Source organism: Sabethes cyaneus, chromosome 2 (genome assembly GCF_943734655.1).
Source record: "Sabethes cyaneus chromosome 2, idSabCyanKW18_F2, whole genome shotgun sequence".
Taxonomy (NCBI): Eukaryota; Metazoa; Arthropoda; class Insecta; order Diptera; family Culicidae; genus Sabethes; species Sabethes cyaneus.
In genome coordinates, this window is record NC_071354.1 from 161,242,069 (window position 1) to 161,265,616 (window position 23,548).

The window sequence follows — 23,548 nt, forward strand, 5'->3', positions numbered from 1 at the left end:
CGATTTCTATATCGTATGTCGACATAATTCATGTAATTTCTTATCGTAGTAAAAATCAGGACATCAAATCTCATAATTTACACACAATAATTGAATTATTCATTACAGTTGCTACCTTTTTTTTTTTCAAATTTAACGCAATGTTATCGCTTGCTTCAGCAAAGCTGCCTTATGTTTGATTATTGACTTTTATATTAAAATATCTTACTCCTTTTTGAGGTGGATGAAAAAACTTCTCATTTTAGATTGAATTTTTTCTCCAGTGTATCCTGATGTAATGATTTTCAGGTTTTCTTTTAGTTTAACTCTAAATAGAATTAACAAAAGGGTGAATGTCGCAAATGTAAACAAAACGAGTGAGAGTTAATTTTTGCTGGGCCTGCATAGAAAAATCGACTCTCACTCGGTATGTTTACGCTTGCGACATTCGCCCTTTTGTTAGTTCTATCTTCAACTATTTTAAGCTTGTTGTGTGTAATTGTAGTGTAATAGATAGTAGGGTCTTTTTCTAATTCCCGTCGTAATAAGGAAAGCCATTCTAATTTTCATCATTTGCTGGATGGATTTAGTGAATACTCCAAAAGTTCTTGTACTGATTTGACTAAAACACACTTACCTTCCGATCCGTGAACTTTGAAATCACTGAAAAGCGACTATTAAAGCGTATTATTGAAATTACGCAACTGACTTTATTGCTAAAATTCGTCGTACCGTTTTAAAATCCGTCCAACAAAATTTTTCATCGTCCGAACTAAAAATCACAACAATGTTTACGAAGCTAACGCGCATGTATTTGTGTAGGACGGCATGACAAATGTTATTCTACAAAATTTCTGCAGGTCAGGCAAGTTTTTCTGGCTGTAGAATAACGACAATGCCTTGCGTGAGTTATTTTCATTTATGAATGACGGAAATTAGCACGATTAGTCGACATTGTCTTCTTCGTCGCACGAAAAAACGTAGGAAATTTGGCTGGTAGGACTTCTTTAATGATAAAAAGCATTAAATAGATCTCAGCTCACTTTGATTGATTGCGTATGATAGACAACTAACTAAAATATTAGGAAATAACTAGTTTTGCATTGTGTGTCATAAAAATGCTGATATTTTTAATAATTTGTGTTGGATAGGACGGGAATAGGCAATTACGACGATGTAGCAACATACCCTACATTCCATTAAGCAACGTAAACCTCTTTATTCGGAACCGCCAACAGTACAAATCGTTCGGGGAATCTGTTCGAAAGATACAGTACTGAAGCAGATAAAGTAATTCGTGATTTGCTTTACCATAGGATAATTCGAGAATCACATGGAATGCAAGTAATAACTAGTCGTATTACACGTGCGAACTTGAATTCATTTCCGCCTGTAACAAATGGAATTGAAGAGCAAGTATGTAAATTATTGTTCGCTAATCAGAAATGTCAATAAACGCATATTTGATGGACATTATATCGCGCACCTGATAAGTTCTGAAAACGTGTAATATGATCTGGGGAGAGTAAATTTAAATGAATTCGAATAAACATTTGGACGAATAAACATGCTAAAAATTCTGAAATATGGCTTAGGTTATATTATGTAAAACGGCTGCTTCTCATGAACCAGTATTAACAAAGTCGTGCAAATTTCGGCTGCAGATCAATGATTCAGTTAATGAATATTTTGATGGATCATTTCGTCGGTGTTAAGTTAAATCGAACCAAGTGAGAAAACGCTGATTTCGAGAAAAACGCATTCAAAGTTTGCTGTTCTGTGTGATTTATAGCTGTCAATCGTTCGGAATCATCTCATAACTCTAGTTGTTCACAACATTTACGTAGTCTGATTAGAGTAGAATGTAGCTTAGAAAACTCTTGAACGTTTGCTGTCAATAACTCATTTTTTTAAATTTTGCGACTTGGTCCGGTCTGATCTAACACCAACCATTTGTGAGTCGAGGAAAATTATATTTTTCAACAGTACAATGACTCAAAATATATCACCCTCTCTCAAGAGCGATACTGAATAGCATGCAGGATAATCCATCTCGCTGCGTTTCGAAGGAACTCAAGAGAGTCCCTGAGATGCTCACGAAGCACTTCACTTGATTCAAATAGCTCATATGAATAGCGTCAGTTTGTCCGGAAACCGCATTTATGTAAGATTTGTCGGATAGTAAAAATTTGTTCCGTAGTGTTATACTCCCGTTGCAGCAGTCGAACCGATCACCCTTTTTGTAAATGGGATAAATATCTCTATTTACAAAAAGGGAGATCATTTGGTCCATCCATCCATCCATCTATTCCTCTAGTAGCCCCCCTCCTTCCAAATCCTGGAAATTACTCAGTTTATAAAGCTCTGCTGGTGGTCTTTACCCGCGGATTTGTGGGTCTTCGGCAACGCGATCTCTCGTTTGATCTCTTGGAGTACAGGCGCAAAGACATTACTATCTTCCATTGCATTACAGCCAGGTTAACTTCCAGGTTCTCTTTCTGGCACTTTTTACTCTTCATGATCGTGGTCAGCTGGTTCCTTGCTAGCGATCTTGATTTGGCTTTGCTTTTTCGGCGACAATTCGCTTATCGAGTCTGTGCCGAATTCAGAAGACGTGTCCACGTTTCTCGGTCTTGGGCTGCCGCTGTCCAGTCACCCCTAACACCCGCTGCTCTAGTATTCACGTCAACAGCGCTCATCCAACGGGTACGGGGCCTACCCCGAAGTCGTTGGCTTGTGTCGGGTTCTCTGCCTAATATTGTTTTCGCTGGTCTCTGATCCGGCATCCTTGCTACGTGACCAGCTCATTGTAACCTACCATGGTTTAGTCGCTTCACAATATCCGCATCTTTGTATACTTGGTATATTTCATGATTCATGCCCCTGTGCCACACTCCTTCATCTAATATGCCAAAAGGAATTAATCGCAGATCGCTCGTCGGTTTCTCTCTTTCAACGTGCACGCTTCGTGGCCAGAGTACCACCGGGAGCGTTAGCGTCTTATAGAGCGTTTGAACGGAGTTGTAGGCTACGAGACCTTAGCTGACTACGTAATCCGTAGAAGACCCTATTGGCAGCTGCAATCCGCCATTTTACTTCACGACTAAACTAAACGTTTAGACGGTTTAGAATGGATGCATTCATACTTGACTAACCGTTTGCAGTATGTAAGGCTACACAACACTGATTCCAAAGTGTTTGTAACAAGTTCAGGAGTACCTCAAGGGAGTCATTTGGGACCTCTATTATTCGTGGTTGTCATGAATGAACTCCCAGATACGTTAGTGGATGTATTCGTGTTAATTTATGCTGACGACGTAAAAATATTTATACCTGTGCGCGGCTTGAAAGATTGTACGATTCTTCAAGAGAATTTAAATCGTTTTCTACACTTTTGTGAACTGTTTGGGTTAAAAGTGAACGTTGCCAAGTGTAACGTGATTTCATTCGGTCGCAATTCTAACAAAATTGAGTATGAATACCATCTCGGTGCGGATTTAGTCCCAAGGAAAACGTGCCATTGCGATTTAGGCGTGGAAATGGACAGTGAACTGACCTTTAGTAAACATGTCGAGAAAATTGTAACGAAAGCGAACTCATTATTTGGCATGGTGAAGCGATACAGCCGCGAACTAGATGATCCGTACACGATAATCGCTATATACAATGGTTTGGTTCGCACGACCATCGAGTACGCAAGCGTGGTGTGGCGACCAATTTATAACGTATACATCAATCGAATTGAGCGGGTACAGAAAAAATTTGTGCGATATGCTGTGCGTAATCTTGGTTGGAGAGACGAAATGCCGGACTACCGATCGCTATGCTTACTAGTAGGAATCAACAGTCTCAGCGATCGAAGAATTTTGATAGATGTGTTGTTTCTCAAAGACGTTGTTTCTGGAAAATACAGTGCTCCATATTTGTGCAGCCAGGTGACGAACTACGAAGGTAGAACCAACCTAAGAAGGGTTAGGCCGTTTCACCTATCAAACAGGTCGCAGAATTACGCCCGGAACGAGCCCATGTATCGGATAATGGGTGTTTACAATAATCTTCATCCCGTCATTTCTGTTAATATGTCTAGTGTTCAATTAAAATCTAGTCTTAGGGAATATTTTAACAATTCCATGTAATGTTGATAAGTCATTTTTTGTATGTATTTATATTTTTTTAAGTCTGATAACGGGCAAAGCCTACACATCAATAAAGACAAATCAAATCAAACTAAACTAACCGCATCAAAAGTATCTCCATCTATCACAACCACAGTCAACACCCGAAGGGCTACCACGCTCACCACGAAAACATCTGGGGCGCACTTAGGCGTAGAGGAGTTCCAAATAAGCTAGTCCATCTCATCGAGGCTCAGTACGAGGCGTTCTCTCAAGGTTTTGCACGACGGCGTTTTGTCCGACCCCATAAGGGTTACTGCTGGCGTGAAACGACTGCATTTTATCACCGCTTCTGTTTCTTATCGTTATGGATGAGTCGAGGATAACCTTGGAATCCTCTAACGATAGAGTAGACAAAAGACCTCGACCTAGCCGACGACATAAATAAAAGTTCAGCAAAAATATTCCTCTTTTATGTGCAAAGTATTTTCTAGAACATCACATTGAGCTGTCTGTTGAAATAAACATGTTACAAGAAGAAATGTGATTTGAGAGGTCGTTTATAAACAAAGGTCTATTACTGAAAATGAGTAAAAGGTAAAAGTTTCATTTCTTCACAAAAATTACTTGAAATTGGTTTATCTTACATATTTTGAAACCAAAAAGGTGAAAAAAAGTTTACTCAAAAAGTTATTACTTAAATTGTTGTTTAAGTAACGCTTAAATATTGGACGACACCTTCAAAATATGCATCAATTTTTTATTCAAAAAGTTGCCCAAGACCACATTGAGCTGAGACATGCTGTTTTACCGCAAATATTTTTGTCCCGAAATTTTATTTTCTCGCCCATAGTGCAGAGTCTTTAATTCAAACGTTAAATCCGTACTACTGTATGCCTGCTAAACGTGGTGCGTCTCAGCGGAGACAACGTAGAAAGTGCAGGTATTCACCAATGCCTGCGATACATCATTCATGGCTGGTGGTCTGATAACTGGATATCCAATGAGGAACTCCATCGTCGGTGTCATCAGCGGCCGATAACCACAGAAATTCGTAAACGTATGTGGAAGTGGATCGGACACACCTTGAGGAAAGGAGCGAACGAGGTCTGCAGAGAAGCACTCGACTGGAATCCACAAGGACAGCGTAGAAGAGGCAGACCCAGAGGCTCATGGTGCCGTAGCTTAGCCAACGACATCCGGGCTGTAGACGAGAACCTGTCCTGGCTACAGGTAAAAGCCATGGGGGGGTAACCGTCAGCAGTGGAGATCTCTGATTTCATTCCTTTGTTCTGCCGGACCGGCGGACTTGGGCGCATAAGTAAGTACACTCAAGTACTTTTTTTACACGGTTTAGTTTTTTGAGTATTAAGAACGGGGTAACTTAGAGACCATTTATTTATTTCTCAATACATTTGGGATTAGCTCGACATTCCTCACGTAGATTGTAAATAGTTGCTTAGCTGCACCGTTTTCGAGTAATCGAAGAAAACAAACCGTGTAAAAAAAGACTTGAGTGTAAGCAAGTAAACCCTTTTTGTAAATAGGACATATGAGACTTTCCAATCTGTTCGTAGGTAAATTCTCCTTAGTACATATCTTTAGTATGACCTGATGGATTGCACAATACAGCCGTTCGCTCCCGACTTTCAATAGTTCGACGGGAATGCCGTCCTTTCCAGCTGCGTTTTTCGGCTCTCGCGCTGCTAACCTTGTCCACAGCTAGTGGATCCACAGCCTGTCCATCAGGCCGAGGAGGACACCCCTGACCTGTCTGGTATACGTATGCCAGTGTTGAGCTCACATATACTGCTACTATATGAAGGTCAGAGTCAATAAGCCGTATGAATAAAACAGTTAGAGTAAAAATATAAAAAGTTAAATTTTTCAAATGTGTTATCCCCTTAATATCTAATTGTATGAAAATGTCAACAGATGCAGAATACTTTTTTAAGCAATTTTTCCGAAGACACCTAAGCTAAAAAACGTCAGGAAATGCGAGAAAAGACTTTTGACCGCCTTTTTCCAGAATGGTCCCACTGTGTGCCGATAACTTGAACTTTAAATGAATTCATAAAATATTACTGAATCATAAGCTGCGAAAAAATAGAAACATAAAAAATCAAGAAAATGACAAATTTATACAAAAGAGTTTTTAATTTTGGTTTTTGTTTTTACTGAAAACTTTTCGGTAACTCTTGGCTCTTTGGTTTACCTTTCGATTTTTATCATAATTGGATGGAAATTGAACCTTTAAAATATTTAGTTTATTTTAAGCATTTATTAGTTTGATAGCTTCCTTATTTGATAATTAGCAATAAATATAAAAGACACCAAAATTCAGGACGTGTACAGCCGTACTTTGTATATTATACCTAATGAGCCGTAGTTTACTGCCGCAGAAGATATCTCAGCAAGAAATACGTCCCACCAACTGGCTGCAGCGAATTGCATCAGGCCAACCGGGCAGACAGCCTGTCTCTGTGATTCAAGTCTCGCGACTCGAGCCGCGTATGCCGACAATCGCGTTTTTTATGAATTCGACTGATGAAAGAGTGCGCAGTTTGATTTAGTGCAAGTCGCGTAATTTACTGTGCAGTTCATTGAAATATTTTCGCGCGCGAATACACTGCGTGCATATACAAACATCCAACCGAACCAGGCGGTGTTGTATTTAGTAAAGTTGCTTAGCTGGCCAGTAGTCGGGTGGCATCGGGTCTAATTTAAATATTAATTAAAAATAATTAACAGTTAGATCGTGGCGCGCCTGCCACTACTGGGAGGATGCAATTTGTTTCTGATGCAGGAGCCGTGAGCCCAACCAATCGAATTGGAAGCACATACTTTTTTTTTGTTCTATCGTATGCGCTGGGCACTGAGAACACTGCGTCACTTGTTAACTCGAAACCATTGGTATCATATTAATATTTTTTATTGATATTGATATCATCTGGTAAGAGGACTGGAATGTCGGCATGTTTGATAATCGATTTCACAGACAATTTATTTACGAAGCTGAATGTTTGATGTGGCAAGGAAGCATTTGTATTCAGGCTCGGTGTCACATATACATATGTAGAAAGTGGCTTGCCCCTTGAAAAAACTTAGTATGCAGTAGAATCATCACTACATGTTGCTATGCAATATTGGAGCACAATAAAACAATTGCGTATCAAGTGCAGCAAGTTCATTCAACTGGTAACATCTTCGTACTGTATTCTGCGCATCGTTAACATTGACGTCTCATGTGAGGCGAATGTCGTAAACTTGGAATCTCGCCTTGATAATAATTACTTACCCTAGGCACTTTCAGAAGTACACAATTAGACCAGCACTCCTCACCATTCAAAATCCTAGCTACGTTAATACGCATGCTGCCTCTCCTGGTCGTCAGCAAGAAAGCATGCCGCTCTCATAACGGTATGTTTCGTGCATCAAGCGTTTGCGAGGTCCTATCGCGGATCTGTGCGCCAAGCAGTCTGAGCTGAGCCGAGTTGCATGCCGCCGCCGGGTACTTTGTAACACTTATCACAATCAGTACATGGATTCGGACGAAACTGGCAGTTCGGATGGAGAGAGACGACCGACCGCAGAGAAACGCAGAAGCGATTAATTTAAAACAACTTGGCGGTCATTTTGCCCCATAGCTATACAGTAGATGTATTATAAATCTTACAATCAACGTAACGAGGACACGACGGTGGTGGTGCATTCCGGTTGTACTTATTAATTCCTTGCGTGCGCCACCGCCGACAGATTTTAGCATACTGCAAATGGATATGATGGAATGTCTACTGAATTATTAAGAGGGCTGCGTCACCATAGAAAATAGAATTGAAGATTCGGTTACTTATTGAATAAGGCCAAAAAATAATATTAAAGTATGATCCAATATCCATCCATTTACAGTCAATCGAGAATCCGGTATTTGTTTTGTTTTTTTAAATGCATGCTATCTAGTAAAGTAGCAATAAAAGGCATTAGTTAAGAAAATATTCTTTTGGTAGGTACAACATATTCCTCCCCCAAGGTTATTATATTACCACCAAAATCAAATCACATCTCACTTGTATTATTTTGAACAAAAATTGATTTTAATTTCATTTGTAATAGGAATTAGAGAAAAGAAATCGCGAATATGAAAGGAACGAATGCGAGCGTCAAGCCACCATTGCTAATTAGCTAAGCATTTTGTATAAAATGCTTCAAGGATGTTTTGCACTATTGAGAGTACGATTTACTTTGCACTTAGCCACGGTTGAGGTACCTGTACATTCAACAAACTAGTTTGTTATGCGAGGCAAGTTCGCAGCAGTTTTGCATTAACGTTAGCTGACATGCGGTGGATGTATCGTTTTCATTTGACTTTTTTTTGCATCAGAGACGTGTTAGCAATAACCGTGCAATGGACACTGCGCTCCAACGGCAAACATGCAATGCAATGGCCGCCGTTTTTAAGCTGAAACGCTCGATCGAGGGTAGATCGCAAACTCAGATTTAGACTTGCATGAATTAAAACTTTTTTTATGCGAAAGCTCTTGCCATAACCGCTCTCGCCCATATACGCGAACTGTCCTGCGCCGTCGTCACAATGTCTACTAATGTAAAACTGCTGCAGACGTGCTGTTGCCAAGAGCGAGTAATTTCAGTTTATGTTTATTTTGCACTTTTTGTTTTACAACTTGCCTTTGCTAGGCGTAAGCCGATACTGCTTCTCACTGTGTCTACTTGACTACTTCTAACTAGCGAAGACTGATAGGTGAATGAATGACAACACTACATCCACGCCGTAATCAAGTTTAGAGAAATCACGTCTCACCATAGATATAGCAACGCATGACAGCTCGTTATAAATCAATCAGTTTGTGAACAGTAATATAATTGTTGTCAAACATCATTCCGTTTTTTATTGATTTTAATATAATGTTATAAAGTGCTGATAAAATTTTTATTTCTTCTTTGCTCCTGTATGATCAAGTACACGATCTTCATCTACATGTACATTTGCACACGTTCGGTCCTATCACACTGATGTGTTGATAGTTAACTGCTTAATTTTTTTACTTTTTTGTGAGTTTTTTTTTAATTTTTTTTTTTTTTGCTTTTTAAATAAATCAAATTACATGCTTACAATATTAGAAATAATACCCCTTGAGATTATTTTTTTTGTTTGATTATAGTCACTTTAACCAGCTTGGGTCATTCGTGACTTCTGCGAGGTTGGGATATGAACCCGGCTCCTCGGCGTGAGAGGTGTGAATGCTAACCACTACTACGCCGGGACTGACTCCCCCCCCCCACGCCTTGTGATTAAACAGATACTCCAAATTTGGTTTGTTTCACAGTGATCTGAATCTGAACAGATATTATTATTTCGACAAAAATCGAAAATGTTCATGATGTATCAAATAAAACGCAGAACTATTGGTTAACGTTTCTAGTAATTGACTACGTAATTCAATTTTTAGCGTCTTAATAGAATCTCTCAGTTCATGCTACTACTATGGAAACCACAAAATATTTACTTCACGCATATTTCGTATATTATTTCCGTCTTCTCCAGTGCTTCGATGAAAAAACACATGATGCTTAATATAGCCGTTGCTTGCCCCGCATTGGACATTCTCGCAACATATCCAGCTCACTGCGGCCTGCGGAGGGTTTAAGCACAAATTTGTACGCCTTATATATATCATGATTTATGCACTTGTTCCACATTCAGCTTGGTGTCTAGAACTGAGCGCGAGCTCCGCTCAAATGCACCAAAAGCTCGCTGATTTTAAGCTTATCATCCTTCAACATCCCTGCTACATGGCCGTGTTGCAACACCTTGCGATACATCGAGAGTCTTAGTCTTACGTATCAGCCGAGGTTTGAGTTCTGTAAACAGATGATGCAGCTGCAAAGTTGAACTTGTAAATATGAGACACACACTGTCCTGCTGGCTCGCTCTATCTGCTCAGGGTCATAGCGTGTTCAGGGGACTCAGCACATGCGATTGCTTACCGATTCCCGCAAGTGATGTCCCGAATTGGTAGCGTTGTATGTTCCAGCCTTCCAGATCAACTAGCGTTGTGCCTGTGGCGAACCAACCAACGGTTAAAAGCCCCATCAAATAGTAAATAAATAAATAAATAAAACTAGCGTTGTCTTACGTCCTTTACAGTTCCGAACAATCACGTTGCCACACGATCACCATCGGCCAGAATTTTTTAGCGTGACCTCACAATGTTTCCCGTGGCACTAAATACAATAGCTGGTACCGCCGTACCAGCCTCCTTTCCTACAGCTCGTGATTCATGCGTCTGCGCCACACTCCATTTTGCCATCAAGTATAGATCGCAGAATTTTACACTCAAAAACCCCAAGCACTCGCCGATCAGCTTCCTTTAGCGTCCATGATTCGTGTCCGTAAAGGACCACCGGGAGAATTAGTGTTCTGTATAGCGCCAGTTTTGTGCGAATTTGCAAACTACGGAACTTCAGCTGGCTACGTAATCCGTAGAAAGCCCGATTCGCGGCTGCAACTCGTTGTTTCACTTCGCGGCTTACATCGTTGTCACATGTCACGAGTGTACCAAAGTATATAAATTCCTCCACTACTGCGTATCGTTCCCCATCTAACTCCACCTCGGCACCAACACCACTTGAGCTCCCACGTTCCCTACCAGCAACCATGTAATTCATTTTGGCAGTGTTAATGGTAAGTCCCAATCTCGCAACTTCCCTTTTAAAATGCCTGAAGGCCTCTTCCACTGCTCTACGGTTGATTCCGATGATATCAACGTCATCCGCAAAACCAAGAAGCCTATGAGATTTCGTGATGATAGTTCCATTCCTTTCCTCGTCTGCCCTTCGTAATGCCCCTTCCAAGGCAATGTTGAGCAGGTTAGAGGTAGCAGGTTAGAGAGTGCATCCCCTTGCTTTAGTTCATCCAACGTCTCGAAAGCAACTGAGGTCTCACCCGCTTTTTTAATGCATGATTTGGATCCGTCCAGCGTCGCACGAATCAACATAACTATTTTCGTCGGAAAACCATGTCTAGGAATATCTGCCACAGCTCATTTCGTTTAACTGAATCGTACGCCGCTTTAAATTCCACAAACAGATGGCGTGTCTGCAAGTTGTACTCCCGGCACTTGTCTAGCAACTGACGCAGGGTAAACATCTGATCCGTCGTGGAGCGACCCTCACGAAAACCAGCCTGGTACTCGCCGACCAAGCACTCCGCTAACGGATATGGGAAAGCACCTTGTAGGCAGAATTGAACAATATAATTCCTCGATAGTTTTTACACTCCAGCCGATGTACCTTTTTGAAAATTGGGCAAATGAGGCCATCCAACCACTCCTCCGGCATTTGTTATTCCTCCCAGATGTTAACAATGATCCGGTGGATTGCTTCGTACAGCCGCTTGCTCCCCGCTTTTAGAAGTTCAGCCGGGATACCATCCTTCCCAGCAGCTTTACCGTTTTTCAGCTCACTAATTGCCTTTTCAACCTCCTTCTGTGTTGGTGGCTCCACAGCTTGACCATCGCTTACAATTCCTATCCTGTCCCTGCTGATCTCCGCATTTACCTCTCCATTCAACAGTGTCTGGAAGTGCTCCTTCCACCTGGTTGCTACCGCCGTTTTGTCGGTAAGCAGGTTGCCAGCACTATCATTGCACATCACAGGCATGGCAACATTCCTGCATCTCACCGTTTTATAGAAACTCCGTGTGTCGTTGCTGGCGTATCGCTCCTGTGCGCCGGCGAGCACGTGCTCCTCGTACTCGTGTTTCTTTAGACGATGGATTCTTTTTTCCGCAGCTCTAGTCTCTCTGTACCTATGTTTGACGCGTTGCCGTAGTGAGCATGCGACTCCTGGCCTGGTTCTTTTCATCTGTCACTCTCTAGCATTCGGCATTAAACCAGCTGTTACGCTGTCTTCCACGCATCGTGCCTGCCACCTCTCTCGCAGTTGTTTCGATGGCACCATGAATGTTCTCCACAGCCCGTTTATATCTTCTCCTGTTGTTCTGCGATTCGCTGGTCAAGCTTCCTGGCGTACTCCACTGCTACGCCGTCTGCCGTTAATCGCTGAATGTTGAAACGCAGCGTCCTCTCAATGCGAGCTTTCGCCGAGTTCGACAGCCTTGCGCGAATCTTACTCACTGCGAGATAGTGGTCAGAGTCGATATTTGATCCCCGAAAAGACCGTACATTGATAACATCCGAAAAGTGTCGACCGTCAATCAAGGCATGAACGATCTGAGAGCTAGAGTCTGTGAGGATTGCTAGTTAATGCATAAACTATGCCTTCATATTTGCCCATCTATATTAATGAAATATACTAATGTACTAGATCGCAGCAAACTTCATTATTTACATCGGTCAACACTGATCGTTTAGCTGTCACTTTCGTACACGGGGTGAAAGAACAAATGAAAGGCAACATTCTTCCTCCATTCTATCCCAGACGGCAAACGGACCAGTTGGTAAGTTGCGTGACTGCAGGAATTAGATTTCCTCGCTGGATGATTCCTTGGTAAGTTCCCGGGTTTTCACATTGGCGACCGTGACAGGTTTGTTGCCTAATAAGCAACGAAAAAGGAAAGAGCCTGCTGACAAAATTTGTATCGCGGAAAAATACAGGGAATCATCCAGCAGAATCTGTTAGCGATTGTATGAAACAAAATGGCGTCCAGTGTAGTGAAATAGTTTTATTAACGTGACAGCATTTTCGGCCACTGCAATAGCGAGCTGGGACAGCCGTTATAAAAAGAAAAACGAAGTGATGGCGTATTGAAACGGCGCGTTGGGACGACCGCCGCTTATTAAAGAAATTTATATTTTGCAAGCGTGTTGGGACGACCGCTTTTTCAATAATGCACGCGAGTGCAAGTGTTCAGATTTTAGCGTGTTGGGACGACCGCTCATAGTTACAGAGAAATGAAAGTTGATTGGCGTGTTGGGACGACCGCTAATAATTACAAATATGTGATAGTTGACTAGCGTGTTGGGACGACCGCTAAGAGTTACAAAGACGTGATAGTTGGCTAGCGCGTTGGGACGACCGCTAAGTTACAAAGATGTGATAGTTGGCTAGCGTGTTGGGACGACCGCTACTAGCAACAAAAATGGGACTTAAGCTAGCGTGTCGGGACAACCGCTATGAACAGCATATGAATAAGTGCTTAATATTGCGTGTTGCCACAACTGCTATTAATCTTACGGACGAAACTATTCAAGAAATGGTTGCTAGCAATAATTTATGCTTATAATTTCACCATTTGCAGCAAACTTATGTATTAGCGCGTGAGCTGACAACGGTTATTTCTGTTTTTTTTCTTTTATTGTTTGTAGAGTTCAAAAATATAATTCGTAAACGAGATCACAAGCAAGCGAAATGTCTGATATTGGCCGGTATGTTCGAGCTCCCCAACTCTACAGCAGTGACTCAGAAAATATCGATTCCGACGGGGAATCCGACGAAATATGCACAGGTCGATACGTTCGGGCGCCCGAAGTTTGTAACCAGGAAGATACAGCTTACGACGAAACAGTTGAACAGTATGCGCATTATCGTTTGCCCAGTGTGCGCGTTGATAAACATCAAGAGGAATTGACTCGTAGGATTCGTGAACTGGAAAAAGTCATAGCTGAGCTAAATAAAACCACAAACCCTCCATCTAGCACTGATGTCGCCACAAGAACCGTAGTCGGGCCACCGGATGCCATTTATAGCCCAGCAGGGCTAGGAATATCTGAGCAAAGTCTGCCCAGTATTAGATGGGATAACATGAAGCCATTCCCTAAAGGGATACCTGCGAATAAAATGTGGGAAGCTTGGACAAAATATCTCGAAAATTTTGAGATTGCCGCTTCTTTATCGAATGCCCATGATCCCGTACGGCGGGTACAATTGCTGTTTTTATCAATCGGCGAAGAGCTCCAAGGCATTGTTCGTACAGCAAAATTGCGACCGAGTATGGATGATCCGAATTGTTATTCTACGTTCACAAATAATATCGAGCAACACCTGAAGTCAATGACCGACACATCGGCAGAGCACGATGCCTTTTTGGTAATGAAGCAGGTGGATGGGGAGTCTGCAGTAAGCTTCCATGCACGGCTTATGGAAAAAGTCTGGCTTTGCGGTTATAGCACCGTTGATCAGGATCGCCATGTCAGAACGCAGCTGTTGAAAGGACTAAGAAATCGAAAACTGGCAAGGGCCTCACGAATTTACGGCTATGACACGAATTTTATCGTGCAGTCAGCTACAAGAGATGAAGCTTTCCCGTTAAATGAACCAGCCGTTACTGATGGAACTGTGGCTATTAATCAGGTGTATCGCCGCGAATCTGTAAGGCAACCGAAACGACGAAATAATGGTCCTGCGGAATTCGAACCCAGAACCAAGCGTTTTCACAACGAGAGGCCATTCCCACCGGGCCGCCGCAGCAGATGCCCTCGGTGCGATCTTCTGGCGCATAAATATGGTCGCTGTCCAGCGTTCGATAAGAATTGCAACTCCTGTGGTCGTCAAGGCCATTTTGCGGCTGCATGCCGGCGAAATCGTGTTAATACCATTCAGGGTCGTCGCGTTCAATCGGAAACCATCAACGAAGATAAGTACGAGGTAAAACAGAACTGATATGTACCGTGTTTAAGAAATATATGAATGAATAGTAGAGGAAAAAAACAGGTTACTTAGGTTATTTTCATTTTAGCAAGTAAACACCCTTTCGCTCGGAGACGTGTTGATCAACTGCCGGCTGGGCTCATCGAGCCCAATCAGATTTCTAATCGACTCTGGTGCGGACGTCAACATCGTCGCAGGCCATGACTGGGACCATCTTAATGAGCAACGCAAGTTAGGAATGGTGAATCTTGAGTCGATTGACATCCCTAGGAAGAGTTTACACGCGTACGCCATCAGTAAACCTATACTTATCGCAAATGCTTTCAGAGCTGAAGTACAGGTGGATCACTCCAATAAACCTGTAGTAACAGCAGATTTCTTCGTGGTAAGAGAAGGTCGTCAATCGCTTTTGGGTAGATCGACTGCTAGCGATATGGGCTTACTGAAAATTGGATCATCAATCAATAATTGCGAATTCCAGAGTGACGTGTTCCCCAAAATGCCGGGTGTGAAAGTGAGGTTTAGTGTCGACCGTTCGGTAGCTCCTGTAAGGAACGCATATTATAATGTTCCCGCTGCGTACCGTGACGGCGCCAGGAAAAGGTTACAGGAAATGGAGTCGCGTGGTATCATAGAAAGAGTTACATCAGCTCCAGTGTGGATCAGTGGCATGTCTGCCGTTGCAAAGGGTAAAGACGACTTCCGTCTCGTGGTGAATATGCGGGCTCCTAATAAGGCCATTAAACGAGAGTACTTTCGGTTACCTTTAATCGAAGAAATCAAGGTTAAGCTACACGGAGCTAAATATTTTTCCAAACTAGATTTATCGAACGCTTTTTACCACTTAGAGTTGTGCAAAGAATCGCGTGATTTAACGACATTTCTAACTGAAAATGGCATGTTTCGCTTCACTCGACTTATGTTCGGTGTTAATTGTGCCCCTGAAATTTTCCAAAGAGAAATGTCCCGTATTTTAGAAAAAATCGAAAACAAGGTCGTGTACATCGACGATGTTCTCCTATTTGGTGGGACATTAGAAGAGTTGCGAAGTACAGTTTCTCAGGTATTAAGGATATTGAGACAAAATAACTTGACTCTTAACACAGCGAAATGTGAGTTTGATAGAACTTGCCTCAAATTTATTGGACATGACTTGGACGAGAAGGGCTTCCACATCAATGAGCAAAAAATTAAGGACATACGCAAATTCCGCAGCCCCGTCAATGCTTCTGAGCTCCGCAGCTTTTTAGGGTTAGCCTCTTTCGTCAGCCCATATATTAAAAACTTTGCAGACATTTCTGCCCCTTTGTGGCCCATAGTTACTGCTAAATCCTGGAATTGGGGAGAAACCCATGAAAAGGCATTCGAACTTGTAAAAGATCGCATTGTACACTGCACAGTCTCCTTGGGATATTTTTCAGAACGGGACAAAACCATACTATACACGGATGCTTCTCCTAATGCTCTAGGAGCCGTACTGGCACAAAAATCGTCGGACCGATCTTCGCGAATAATAAGCTTTGCTTCGAAAGCACTGACAGAAACAGAGAAAAAGTACGCTCAGAACCAGCGTGAAGCTCTAGCGGCAGTTTGGGCGGTGGAGTACTTTTCCTACTTTCTGCTAGGAAGGTATTTCGTTTTGCGTACGGACGCCGCAGGCATAACATTCATTCTCAATAGACACCGTGAAAACTCCAAAAGAGCACTGACTAGAGCTGATGGTTGGGCTTTAAGGCTTACTCCCTATAACTACGACGTGGAATACGTGCGGGGGCGTGATAATATAGCCGATCCTTCCTCTAGGCTATATGAAGGATCTAGCGAGCCCTTCGATGAGGATTCTAGCCCTTGGGAGATTGCCCGCCTAGAAGCGAATACGATTACGTTTTTAACTGATGAGGAAGTTAAAAATGCTACAGCATCCGATGAAACATTACAACGAGTGTCAGATGCGCTAGAAACTGGGAATTGGCCTAAAGAATTGCGAAAATTCCATGCGATATCGGAGTATTTATCTAAACGAGATGGGATAATAATTAAGAGTGGTTGCGCTGTTATCCCGGAAAATCTTCGAAATAAAACTTTAGAAATGGCACATTCCGGTCATCCATTGGCAGCCAAATTTAAAAGCATCTTAAGAGAGCGAGTATGGTGGCCAGGAATGTCAGAAGATGCTGAACAGTGGGTCAGGTCCTGCTCCGCATGTGCTGTCAACGGAAAACCCGAGAAACCGACGCCATGGAACGCACGTTTGCCCCAAAAACGGTTTGGGAGACTATTGCTATGGATTTTAATGGGCCATATCTCAAATTTGGAGGAATCTTAATTCTGGTAATTATCGATCTCAGATCAAGGTATGCTATTACACGACCGGTAAAATCAACCAGCTTCACCAACACAAGAAAAATCCTAGATGAGGTATTTGATAGGGAAGGGTTCCCGGAGGCTATCAAAACCGACAATGGGCCACCGTTCAACGGCGAGGAATACAAACAATATTGTGCGAGTCGGGGAATTCGAACAATTTTCTCAACACCCTTTTTCCCGCAACAGAACGGATTAGCCGAAAGTTTCATGAAGGTTGTCAACAGAGCGATGTCCACAGCGTGCACCAACGGAACCAGCTATGTGGAGGAACTCCAAGCCGCCGTACACGCATATAATGCTGCAACACACTCGATTACTAAATTCCCCCCTGAAGAGATAATGTTGGGACGGAAAGTTAAACGTGGATTACCCTTAATAAGCCGTGGCAAAACAAATCACGATGACGAAGTGTTTAACGATAGAGACCGTGAAGCAAAACTGAGATCAAAAGAGAGAGAGGATAAACGAAGAGGTGCAAAAAGAAGTGCTGTAAAACCGGGGGATACGGTAATAATCGAACGGCAGCTGCGGGCGAAGGGTGATTCTAGGTTCGACATTAAGCGGTACACTGTGACCGAAGAGAATAATGGTAGCTTACTGTTGACCGACGAAGAGGGAAGAATACTAAAGAGACATGTTTCGCAAGTAAAAAAAGTGTATCAGTGGCGAGAGAAGAGCCCTGAACACATTGATAAATCCCGACAGATTCCGGTGGAATCTGAACATGATCAACGACTCCAAAGACCACGAAAGGTCCCCTCTTACTTGTCTGATTATGTGAGCTGTATTCAGGATATGTGGTTTTAAACAAATAAATACAAACTTCAATGTATAAGTAATACCATCTTTTGTTCACACAAATAATACCATCTTTTGTTCACACAAATAGCAAATACATGAACCTTAAGCCAGTCCACCTACGCAATATTACAAATACCTTTTTTTTCGGTGGAGAAGGGAGATGTGAGGATTGCTAGTTAATGCATAAACTATGCCTTCATATTTGCCCATCTATATTAATGAAATATACTAATGATGTACTAGATCGCAGCAAACTTCATTATTTACATCGGTCAACACTGATCGTTTAGCTGTCACTTTCGTACACGGGGTGAAAGAACAAATGGAAGGCAACATTCTTTCTCCATTCTATCCCAGACGGCAAACGGACCAGTTGGTAAGTTGCGTGACTGCAGGAATTAGATTTCCTCGCTGGATGATTCCTTGGTAAGATCCCGGGTTTTCACAGAGTCTCCATTTGGATGCCTCCAGGTGTGTTTCCGAATATTCAAACGCGGAAAGCAGGTGCTACAGATGGCCATTCCTCTGGCCGCGGCAAAATTTATGAGTCTCAGACCGTTATCGTTGGTCGACAGACGAAGGCTATGTCTTCTAATGACTGGACGGAAGAATTCCTCCCTCCCGATCTGCGCATTTGCATCTCCGATGACGATTTTCACATCGTGTTTTGGGCACTCTCCATAGGTCCTCTCAAGCCTGTCGTAAAACTCGTCCTTAGCATCATCGGATTTATCATTTGTCGGTGCGTATAAAGTTGATTAGGCTGTAGTTGAAGAAGTTGCCCTTAATCCTCAACACGCATATACGGTCATCTACAGGCCTCCATCGGATAACTCGTTGCTTTTGTTTTCCCAACGCTACTAAACCGACTGCATGTTCTGCTTTTTTGCCGCCATTGTAGTAGATGTGGTACTTGAAAGAAGTGCCTGCAATAGGGTCTACTGCACGGAACTCCCTTTCTCCGGAATTTGGCCACCGAACTTTCTGAATTGCAGCGATCTCCACTCCGAGTTGATGCAGCTCTCGAGCAAGCAAGCCAGCCGGTGCCGGTTCATGGAGAGTTCGGACATTCCAGGTACCAAGTTTCCAATCGTTATCCCTTAATCGTTTTCTGGTCCCTTGCCGTGTCCTATACGGATTGTTCTGTCCTGAAATTCTTTCTTCGTTATTTGTGGTAATTGAGTTTTCGGTATACTGGTAATTGGTCGCGCCCCAGGAGAAGTGATAAGACTCCTCAACCAGAAGCACCGCGATAAACCTAGCCCAATCTGATGTCCTGGAGGTGAACATTTATTAAAAAGTGAACAATCAACCCTACCTTTCGCCCAATTGTATCCACATACTGCAAGAATTTATTCAAAACTGATGTCTTATGTGAAAAAGGGATCGACGGAATATTCATGCATGTGACAAGATGTAGTAATTTTCAATGTAAGGAAGAATTAGCTACTGTCTGACCGGAAATAGGTTTTGGGAGTTTACAATTTATAATTTGTTGCTTTACAATTAGTTGCATGCAATTGTTTACATACTTTTGATTGTATTGTGGTCAAGTGTGAAATAATGGAAATAACTGATAAACAGAGTGTCGAAAAAAATATTAATGTGTGTTGTGGACGTTAGTGGACGTTAGCTAAATGATGATATTTTAACTGTCATAATTTTAACGCGTTGTTCGTACGTTAGTTGAAAGGTAATTATATTTTAAATCAAACTGTCAATAAAAAGTACTATATATCAAATATTTGCAAGGAAATTAGACCTACGAGAGCCCCTCGTTCGTGCCCCTAGGCACAGACTTTCATGTGTTTTATACCAACTCATGTCTCTCAGAGGTCATATGGCCGATTCCTGGAACTGGATAAGTTCGTTTCATGCATGGATCAATAAAGAAATCTGTCCGGGGACTGGAACCGGCCATATGACCTCTGAGAGACATGAGATGATGACAAATCGCTATTTTTTCGAGTGCTGATGTTTTTTTGGCTTCTTCTTGCGGTAGAAAGTTAGATAAACTGTCTTCAAACACTTATTCCAATTTCGAAAATTTTCTTTTTCGATGGCAGTTGATGTTGTCGATTTCTTCAATGGATATTAATATTAGAAACGCTCCGGCACTCGTTACTTCACTGAAGAAATGTTAAAAGTTTCACTCAAATCGGAGTAAAACCATTAAGGTGATAGGTGAAGGGATTCAGTACCGTTTCACCTTAAATGTGATGTGACCTTTAGTGATTTAGTGTTATATAGTCATTTTACCTGAAACTGCACAATAACAAATTTTTCTCAGAGACTTTTTCTGTAGATATTTGATTTATTACACAATAAGCCATTACAAATATTTTAAAAAGTTTCTGTCCCTCCGGTGGCTCAGTGGCCCAACACTGAAGGGGGGGGAGGCGAAAAAACAAAAAGAATTTTTTAATCGAGCCAAAAAAAATGGATTCTAGGCATTTTTATTTTAAGTTTAAACGTGAAAACCAAATCTATTTTTGCTTTTAATATATACGTTGTTTATTTCCATGCAAAAATCTACGAAAAAAGACAAAAACGAAAGAGAAATTTTTTGGCCGATTTTCGGAAATTCCGCTGTTTGACTTTCCACGTCTATTTCATGCGTTTCATGTGGAGAAAACTGGCAGCTCTGGGATAGCTAAGAGATGTGAGCCGCTTTTGTTTATAAATTTTCATTCAGGCAGGCTCTCTCTTATCAGCACGCGTATCATTCATTATAAGTTTTATCAATTTTGCATAAGCTTCAACTTAACTGTGTACATGTAGATTCTTTTGAAAGGCCTAAAACTATAATGAAGGTAATTATTTGTATTTAAAACCGTCATCAAAACATTCGTATAATACAGCTGCCTTCTGTGTGCATTACAGAAATGGTTTCCAAATCATGGAATAATCTATTGTCGAACAGGCTTTAGTAAAAGCTCGGCAATAATATTTCCAAACGGGTTGATTCTTACATCAGGATTGGTTCTATTGCAAGCAACGAACTCCACAGATGCATTATGTAAAATACCCGATGAAGCACTAATTCAGCTTGAAGATCATCCTGAACTGTATCAGTTACGCGACCTGGATTTTGGAGTGATAACTGAAAATTCCAAAAATGAATTGACTGAGTTTAAAGCACAAGTCGCCTTTATAGTTTATTCAAAATCTATTGAAGCGACCATTAGGAATTTCTCCAGCTTGAAATTCTTAGTTGACGGTAGATACAAAAATGTTGCCGAGTATAGCAAATATTTTTCTACATTCCTGTTGCTACAAAAATCTGGGACAAAAATATCTGCTGTACAGATGAAGCATTCATTTTGGTATCTAATGAATAGCACAAGTTGTCAGTTAAATTTGCTGGAAGAAATAACATGTATTACTACTCCGTTCGGAAACGAACATTTTATAAACACCGTCAGTTATGGACATGTGGCCAATATCTTTGGAAGTAACAATTGTTTGGCTTTATTGAATGTTCAAACGGCTTTTGGTTGTGAAGGAGGAGGTGTTTATGACAGAAAACTGTATGTAACAGTTTCAGCTTTATCAGTTTTGTAGGATAACTTTTGAGTTTTATTCTTATTTCAGAAACCTACGCAGTATTCTGTTAGGGTCTTGTTTTAACAATCAAAACGATAACGTGAATTTTCCTCTAGCAGCAAACATTACAGAAATTTTCTTAGCACTTTTTAACAGAAACTTGCAACATAATCCAGAAGAATATGATGCTGCAAAGATCATTGAGTCTGTGTGCATGATTGATTCAGTGAATTGTTGGGGAACTGGCTGTATATTCCGCATGGAAAATTACCCACTAGTCATTACTTGCTCGCATGTCGTAAAAAGCGTAAGTGTTGAAATTTTTGAGGTGAATCATACGTAAGCTCTCATATTTTATTTTTCCAACAGGATAACATCAACTGTTTCGTTAAAGGTTGTGAACTTCAGCTCAACTTACTGTACAAAAATCCAGTATATGACAGCGCTTATGATATTGCAATATTATCAGTAGCTGATAGTTCTGATTTGCAAAAAATACAACCTTGCCGTTTGGCAAAATACCTCCCGAAAGTAGGACAAAAGGTTTATTCAGTAGGGTTTCCATTATTCAAAACCGTCGATTCTAATGAAAGATTTAAGCCAAGTATATTTTGCGGACGAATTACCAACTACACAAAAGGAGTTCTTATCACTGATTGCCCCGTGCAAGCTGGCCAAAGTGGCGGACCTATTTATGATACCAAAGGACATTTATTAGCAGTGATGGTTTCAAATTTCAAAAGTTCCATCGATAATAAAGTGTACCCGCATCACAATATGTGCGTCCCGATTTGTGACATCATTCCCGCTATACAGAAATATGTTAAAACTAAAGGTACGTTTTTGGAATACAGACAAATGTTAAAATTACCACACTAGGATTGTACTTAAATTTTACAGATATTACGGCGTTAAAAGGACTTGAGGCCAATCGAACCATAATTGATAAATGGAAATTACAAAACTTAAAAATTCGGAACAAACTGTAGACTATGAGTAAAACTCAGTATCAGGTATTAGCACAGGAGATTAGTTTTTAATAACTGAAGAAAAAATGTGACTGTTGTCGCATTATCGAACAGCACGTTCCTCACAATCGTGTGGAAAATTTGTGCGTTTTAAGACCTGAGATTCAAGACTACGTGATATTGTGGTTATAAGGGTGCGGGTGGGTTTTGAGGTATAACGGAAATTAAACTTATAGATACAAAAAATATATTAGGAAATCGTTTTAGAGAGATTTTCCGGATTTTCCTAATAAAACTACCATCAAACCTTAAATTTTTTTGTTTTATTTTTGGGAAAAGTGAGTTTTTCGACATAACCAGTGCCAGTAGCATTATCTGCGGTGTTATGTGAATTGAGTCACATGTCGTGAAAGATTCATTCTGATCGTGAAGCTCTCACTTAATTCGATTTGACCTCACGGACACCCAACGAAATGCAAATCGCCTCGCAGAATAAAGTTCCAGATTTTTTTTAATAATTTAAATGCGAGAGTGCATCCGAGCCGCATGGTGATCTGTTTTTACCTGTGATATTGGCTTTATAACCAATAGAACCCACTGTGGATAAACGCCAGGCTACTAAACAGTTGGATAATGCGTAGGGTAACCAACGTATTTTGGACCCCATCAGCAGCTGTACATAATTTGGACACTTACAGCAAAATCAAATCGAAGCATCCAAATTATGTATAGCTTCTGATGGAGTCCAAAACAGGTTGGTTACCCTATCTTCGGTGAAAAATCGTTGCATAATGGATCACAACGAACAATAAATTTATGGGTGGAACAATTATTGTAATGTACGCACGAGACGAAAACGGACTACGGATTAGAAATTCGGGACGTAAAACTGTCCATGTTCTAAATACAAGAGAGCGTTCGAGTTTAGGTGAATTTAACCGAAGAATTTCACTCCTCCGAACAAAACTAGGTAACAAGAAAGCCTTCAGTTGTTTCGTACAAATTGTACAATATACAACAGTAAAAAACACAGAAAAACAAAAATCTGTACCTGAGAATAGAAATTTCGAATATTCCTCACCTTGATATTTATCCTCATTGTCTCTCAACATATCGAGCATAAAACACTAATACATACAGATA

The 23,548-nt window shown here is 41.1% G+C and overlaps 2 protein-coding genes across 2 annotated transcripts; both read left to right on the plus strand.

Moving 5' to 3' along the window:
* The first annotated feature begins 3,518 nt into the window (after positions 1-3,518).
* Positions 3,519-17,897, plus strand: LOC128736257 (uncharacterized protein K02A2.6-like). Its single transcript, XM_053830735.1, has 5 exons — positions 3,519-3,930; positions 13,442-13,604; positions 13,673-14,720; positions 14,812-16,988; positions 17,072-17,897. Exons 1-5 carry the CDS (start codon positions 3,519-3,521, stop codon positions 17,895-17,897), a joined length of 4,626 nt encoding a protein of 1,541 aa, XP_053686710.1.
* Positions 17,898-20,663: 2,766 nt separating this feature from the next.
* On the plus strand, positions 20,664-22,686 carry LOC128737556 (peroxisomal leader peptide-processing protease). Its single transcript, XM_053832225.1, has 5 exons — positions 20,664-20,704; positions 20,775-21,421; positions 21,486-21,744; positions 21,807-22,272; positions 22,338-22,686. The coding sequence occupies exons 1-5, from the start codon at positions 20,699-20,701 to the stop codon at positions 22,424-22,426; spliced, it is 1,467 nt and encodes a 488-aa protein (XP_053688200.1). The 5' UTR covers positions 20,664-20,698; the 3' UTR covers positions 22,427-22,686.
* Positions 22,687-23,548: the final 862 nt, after the last annotated feature.